This window comes from Micropterus dolomieu, linkage group LG03 (genome assembly GCF_021292245.1).
Source record: "Micropterus dolomieu isolate WLL.071019.BEF.003 ecotype Adirondacks linkage group LG03, ASM2129224v1, whole genome shotgun sequence".
NCBI classification, from domain to species: domain Eukaryota; kingdom Metazoa; phylum Chordata; class Actinopteri; order Centrarchiformes; family Centrarchidae; genus Micropterus; species Micropterus dolomieu.
In genome coordinates, this window is record NC_060152.1 from 31,467,802 (window position 1) to 31,474,756 (window position 6,955).

Sequence of the window (6,955 nt, forward strand, 5' to 3'; positions counted from 1 at the left end):
GATCTAACATTAAGAAGAGCCAACTCTAGTGATCTATACTGTGGTAAAGCAGACGTAACGACCTGAGGCGAGGATAAAGCTTGTATCCTAATTAAGTTTTTGCTATTGCTGAAACAAATGTGTCTGTCTCGATTTAACAGGCCTATGCGAAGTCAATACAAGGATTTTAGGGATGCATGAGGCAGCGATGTGACAAGCATGAACACAGGATAGAGATTGTTAGAGACTGTAGAGCCCTAGGACATGGGTATTCAAAGTCTGAGACGGTGGGCCTCCCCTCAGCTTGGAAATAGGCACCCCCTCACCCCCTTAGTTTACTTGCTTGGTTTCCCCATAGACTGTATAAAGGAAGTGGACATGGCCACCGTGATGACACCCAGCGGTTTGTGGACTGTAATTTTAAAGCCTTGAGTTTGGCATTTTGTTCGTCGCCATCTTGGTTTTCTGGAAGCAAAACTGTCCAACTTAGCTGTGATTTTTGGAGTGCTGTACCATCCAGTGAGGTGTGTCTGCTATTTTGTCTACCTCATTTAGATCAATGAGTACAGAAGTGGACTGCACTAATGTGTAACTAGCATTTTAATGTTGAAACTATTTGAGGTGAAGCTAAATTAAATATTTAACCGTTTTACCGTTTTTGGTACTTTTATAAGTAACTAGTAACTAACATTATAATTAAGTTGAATTATTTCCAGCTGTGAACTTCTTCTCTGATCACTTTGTGGAACAACAAACAGCAAGAATAAGAAAAATCAATCTTTGAATATTATTAAGTCACAAAAAAAGCATTAGGGTTTAAAGCTAACCTGCGTGTGGCCTTAATTATTTTTAAGGTACCAAATGAGATATATCAAAACCAGTTCAATAATGAATCCTTTCATGTTCTAGCAGAGTTATAGTCTGAATTGTTAACTTTTTTCATCAGAAACATTTAGCTCTTTCGAGATGAACTGTGGTGCCTTGTGAAACAGCTGAGCAGTAGTTTGTTCTTAGGTCAAAGCATGTTGTAAGCACTTCACTCCCTCTCTGCTTCACTCCCTAAAATTCTCACCATGCTCTGTTCCAGATCTTTGTATATTTCTGGTGATTCATCCCATCTGGTATGTGTGCGCACTCGTCTTCTATTGGGTGTCAAATAACTGTAAATGAAACACCAAGCCTATCATGTTGCAAACCTTTCCAATCAGTCGGTCTTCACCTTTCCCTAGCCCACCAACGACTGGAATCCTGTCACCACTGCTGAGTTTATTTTCATATCATAGAGATTCTGTCTTATCATTCTTAAGGCGGATGCTGCTCTAGCTGCCTCTAAAGCTGCTGAGGCCTGTCGAAGTGTGTAACAATAAGCAAGTTCTCTAGGATCATAAAACCCCCCAACACATCCATTTTTGGATTTGATAAAATGTGTCTGGTCCTGAATAGGAAATTATGAATCACTGATCCTAACTCTGTTTATAATTGCACCACTAAAAGCTTCTCTATTTCACTAATTTACTGTCTCTACCCCCTCTAAGTCAGCAGGTTCTGTGAGAAGTTGAGGCATGAGATGAGCCGGGACACCTGCTTCATCATGTCGTACGGCCAGCAAGAGGAGACCCGTCTGGAGGAGCTGTATATTGACACACTGATGGAGCTGTTGAACGACCGTAATGAAAGTCTGGGCTTCTTGGAGAGTCTGGACCAGCTCCTGGGAGACCACGCGGTCTTCAATCCCCAAGGTGAAACCGTCTATGTGATGGGGGATGCCGGTGTAGGAAAATCCATCCTCCTGCAGAAGCTCCAGAACCTCTGGTCCAAGAAAGAACTGCAGACGGACGCCATCTTCTTCTTTAAGTTCCGCTGTAGGATGTTCAGCATCTTCAAGAACACGGAACAGATCTCCCTCAGAGACCTTTTGTTCAAATACAACTGCTACCCAGATCACGATCCAGATAATGAGGTTTTTGACTACATCCTGCGCTTCCCTGAGAAGGTTATTTTTACATTTGATGGCTATGATGAGATTCAGGAGGATCTAGACCTGATGAATGTTCCTGAAGTTGTGTCACCAGAAGACAAGGCACACCCCCTCCAGCTGCTTGTCAGCTTGCTCTGTGGGAATCTACTCAAAGGCTCCCAGAAGGTGCTGACGGCCCGGACAGGGGTTGAGATCCAGAGCAGGGTGATCAGAAAGAAGGTGGCTCTGCAGGGGTTCTCCCCGGCTCATCTGAAGACCTACATTGATTTGCACTTTAAGGAACAGGAGCACAGAGAGCTGGTGTCTGTTCAGCTGGACGCTAGCCCCCACCTCTGCGGCCTGTGCTCCATCCCGCTCTTCTGCTGGATTGTATTCAAGAGCTTTAGACACCTGCACACCATGCACGATAGTTTTCATCTTCCTGAAACCTGCGTCACGCTCACTGGCATCTTCCTCCTGCTGTCTGAGGTGTTCCTCAGCCGCTCAGCCTCACCTGCACCATCACTGCTGAAGAAAAGAGTTCGGTGTGCCTCAGAGACATTCAAAGCAGGCCTCAGGCCGCTCGCAGCGTTTGCCAAACTAGCACTTCAGGGTATGGAAAGAGGAAGCTTCATTTGCAGCCAAGAAGAGATCACTGCGTGTGGCCTGAAGGAGGAGGACCTGCCCCTGGGCTTTCTCAGACCTGTCAGTGAGTGTGATGCCAGTGGGAGCCCTGCTACTTTTGAATTCCTCCATATTACCCTCCAGTCTTTCTTGGCAGCGTGTGCTCTGGTGTTGGATGAGCAGGCTGCTGCCAGCTCCATTCTCAAGTTCTTCACAGAGTGCAGCAGGAAGCGAGATGCCTCCTGTCTGCCGTTTGACTTCTGTATCAGTGGCTCTTCGAAGCCCATTGAAAAGAATCCCTTTGCGAACAATGAACACCTCCAGTTCACTAATCTGTTCTTGTGTGGACTGCTGTCCAAGGCTCACACGGGCCTCTTGGAGCATCTGGTATCTCCTGTGTTATTAAAAAAAAAACGGGCCTTGCTAAAATCCTACCTTTCCACCAGTGTCAAGTCCCACCTCCACGGCTTACCGCACTACAACGGCGATGATGGCAAGAAAGTTCACGTTTTGCCCAACTTCCTGTGGATGCTGAGGTGCATCTTTGAGACAGGGAGTAAAGACATCGCTCAGATAACAGCAAAAGGCATCACAGCTGGCCTCATCAAGCTGGGCTACTGTAACGTGTTCTCAGGTGACTGCACCGCCATCAACTTTGTACTGCAGCACCGTCAGAAGCTCCTGGGCCTAGACATGGACAACAACAACATCAGTGACTATGGGGTGAAGCAGCTGCAGCCCTCCTTTTGTAAGATGACTGTAGTGAGGTAAATAGTACAAACATGCTTTTAACTACCTTCTAATCTTTAGTGAGGGATATTCAGACTGATTTTCCAATGAACCGTTTGTAACTATCAAACATGGATCAATCTGCTTGTCTACAGATTGTGCGTCAACAACCTGTCTGACAGCAGCATTGAGGTTCTTGCAGAGGAGCTGTGCAAGCACAAAGTAGTGGAGGTCTTGGGGTGAGTAAACATGTCAGTGGTTCCTGTGTACTTCTGCATTCGTACACATTCTCAATGTACATGTGTTTCAGGGGTAACAGAAGTATTCGGATTGTTTATTAAAGTAAAAGTACCAGTACAACAATCTAACTAGTACTCTGTTACAAATTCAAAATCCTGCTTAAGTTAAAGAAACACAGTATTATCAGCAAAATGTCTTAAAACGCACAAGTACTTTATCCGCTGACAAATGTCCCTTGTGAGTGAAATATTTCTGTTGTAGATATGACATTATTACATTGTTAATACTGCTGCGTCAGTGTGAAAGCAGCACTTTACTGTTGTAGCTGGTGGAGGTGTACTGTATTTACATTTAGGTAGCTTTGTCCAGTGTTTCCCAGCCTAGGGTTAATGGAGTAGAAAAGAAAAAAAACAAAGTTCTGCTGCTGTATACTTCTGTCGGACTCTTTTACAAGCGCTAACATCTGAAATGTGACAAGAGGCCCTAACTTGACACTGTTGGTTTTTTTTAATTGGTCATGAGCCAAAAATTTAAGGAATCATTGGTTTAGTTTCCAAAAATGCTTCTAAAAAAGATTATCATAAGCTTTTTGGGGGCGGCGGTAGAGCGGGTTGCCTGTTAATCGGAAGGTCAGCGGTTCAATTCCCGGCTCCTCCAGGCTGCATGTTGAAGTGTCCTTGGGCAAGATACTGAACCCCAAATTGCTGTTCCGCCAGTGTATGAATGTGTGTGTGAATGTTAGTTTCTGTTTGAGCACTTAGGCTCAGTGTATAAATGTGGGGTGAATGCAGATGTAGTGTAAAAACGCTCTGAATGGTCGAAAAGACTAGAAAGGCGCTATACAAATACGGAGCATTTACATTTACTTTAAATTTAAAATCTTAATCTGAAATGTAGCTGTGAATTAAATGTATTGGTGTAAAAAGTACAGAATTTCCCTCTCAAATGTAATGCAGTACAAGCATAAAATAGTAGCATTAAATTGAAATACTCAAGCAAAGTATAAGTACCTCAAAGTTGTACTTTAACACAGGACTTTAGTAAATTTAGGTCCACTCAGTAAGCTGCTCTGAAGCTTTCAAACTAATCACTCAAACGTCTAGTTGGAGTTTAAACAGTTGTCATGAAATTGTATTTTCTCTAAATCTATTAAGGAGATCTTGTCCATGTTGGCTGATGTTGTTGACTTAAAAGTTCATTCTTGACTTTGGAAAGAAGGTCCTGAACTAACATATACCACTGCTACCAGGGGAGGGACTTTTCTTTAAATGTTCTGATCATAGTCACAGTTTTAAGTCATGTTATTTCTAACGTGAAAAGTCGTATCCGTATCTTGTTTTTTATGTAAAATATATGGTTTCAGTTCCTGTCAAGAGTTTAAGTCCTTTTTTGTGAAAAGAGGAATGTTTCCTTTGGAGTTTTGTGTAGTGGTAATATATAGTGGTTTGCATGAACAACATATGGAAATTCTTGTATTATTTCAGCAAATTAGTATGTCACATCCATAAAGTTGGGTCCAGTTTGTAATGTGATATAAATGTGTTGTCTCCAAGCCAAATCCAAGATAACCCTGAATACATAATCAGAAGAAGACATTACACAACTGTTACAGGCTGACCAGTAGTAGTTCTAACCATGACTAGTTAACCGAACCCCTCTGAGATAATTTATAATAGCATCATTTAAAGAATTAAGGTTACACTTGTAAAATGGTTCGGAGAGATACACACTGTGTCTGTGTAGATGACTCCATTGCTGTCAGGTGTGTGACATGGGAAACGTAATTGTATTTTTGGCTACACAAATGGTAGAGGTACAAAAATTCACTAGCAATTAAATAAGGGGTACTGCCCCAACAAGAGTTAACGTGTCAGTGCTTAATGTTTTTCTGAGAGTGAAACAGAATCTTTAACCATAATTAGCATTTCTGTCCCCAGGCTTTACAACAATCACATCACAGATGTGGGAGCCAAGCTAGTTGCTCAGATAATTGAGGAATGCCCAAAGCTGCGAATTGTCAAGTATGTTTCTACAAAGAGAGAATCTGAATGTTATGATAATTATAATAATTGTACAATGAATATGTCATGGTCTTATGTCTATTAAATTGATGTTGACATTACTTTGTCCTCAGGATTGGTAAAAACAAGATCACTGGTGTTGGTGGGAGGTATTTGGCCAGCGCAATTCAGAAGAGCACATCTATATTTGATGTGGGGTAAGATTCCACCGCTGTTAAACTTCTCTGCTGTTGTAGATCATTTCCTCCAGAATATTCTCATCCCGCTGTGCTCATGAAAGCAGTGAGATCAGAAAGAGACGGCCAGTGTCCTATGTTAATTTGAGAGGCCAGGCAGGCTTAATGAAGGAAGGTTTTTTGATGGTACCAAAAAATGGGTTTTATCACCATCTCTCAAGTGACACAAAATATATGTAAGACATTATATTAAAGAAAAAAAATCAGGATTAAAATATGACAGACCAAATATTAGAATATGTCCATGTTTCCAGATAACTTGACAGGTTACCAGCTATAAAACATTGGTGAAAATCATATGGTAAATTGGAGGAGAGTTGTTTTAACATTTTAAATTAAAGCATGAAAACAGGCCATATGAATTGTCTCCTGGAGAGGATACTTTTGTGTTTTTCTATGCTTCCTGATGCAGATGACGGCTTTGATGTTTTTTTTTTTGCTGCAGAATGTGGGGGAACAGAATTGGCGATGAGGGAGCGGAAGCATTTGCAGAAGCTTTGAGACACCACCCAAGTCTTACCAACCTCAGGTGAGAAGGCAGCTACTACAAATACAGCAAAAACCTACTGATTCAACCTCATTGAGTAAATAGTCGTTTTGCGTTTCTGGGTTCAAAGTCTCTCAGCCAATGGCATCACATCTGAAGGCGGGAAGTACCTGGCAGAAGCACTGAAAACGAACAACGTCCTCAGGATATTCTGGTAGGCATGCCGCTTAGTTTGAGCCAAATGATGCTGTTCTCACAGTGCTACTCTCTGTATAGAAGAACACGTCTGTGCTGTTGTAGGTTAGTGGAGAACAAGCTGACTGATGATGCCGCTGCACACTTGGCTGAGTTGGTCCAAGCAAACACAGGTTTAACACACCTCTGGTAAGGAAAACACACATGCATTAGCACACTCTGTATTTACTCGCATACCAGCATGGACGAGAACTTTGAATAGCCCGGTCAGACATTGATTGTCAGAAACTCACCTGCTTTGTATATTTGTCTGCAGGTTAATCAGCAACCAGTTCACTGTGGGCGGGATGAGACACCTTGCTGAGGCCCTTAATCACAACACAGCACTCAAAGAGATATGGTGAGGGTCAGGGGTTTTTCACAGCAACTTCAAATGGTGAAGATTTCCGAAAATGACAAAGCATTTTTTCAGTTGTATTAAATAATT

The 6,955-nt window shown here is 42.2% G+C and overlaps 1 protein-coding gene across 3 annotated transcripts in view; it reads left to right on the forward strand.

Annotated features, from left to right (window-relative positions):
• Positions 1-6,955, forward strand: part of nod1 (nucleotide-binding oligomerization domain containing 1) — a 16,355-nt gene that overhangs the window by 5,652 nt on the left and 3,748 nt on the right. For 2 of the 3 annotated variants that reach the window (XM_046045582.1, XM_046045581.1), the window contains exons 4-11: positions 1,515-3,327; positions 3,445-3,528; positions 5,467-5,550; positions 5,664-5,747; positions 6,232-6,315; positions 6,404-6,487; positions 6,574-6,657; positions 6,785-6,868. In XM_046045582.1, the coding sequence (XP_045901538.1) occupies positions 1,515-3,327; positions 3,445-3,528; positions 5,467-5,550; positions 5,664-5,747; positions 6,232-6,315; positions 6,404-6,487; positions 6,574-6,657; positions 6,785-6,868 (2,401 nt within the window). The remainder of the gene's footprint in view (positions 1-1,514; positions 3,328-3,444; positions 3,529-5,466; positions 5,551-5,663; positions 5,748-6,231; positions 6,316-6,403; positions 6,488-6,573; positions 6,658-6,784; positions 6,869-6,955) is intronic. The other variant, XM_046045583.1, reaches the window with a different exon arrangement.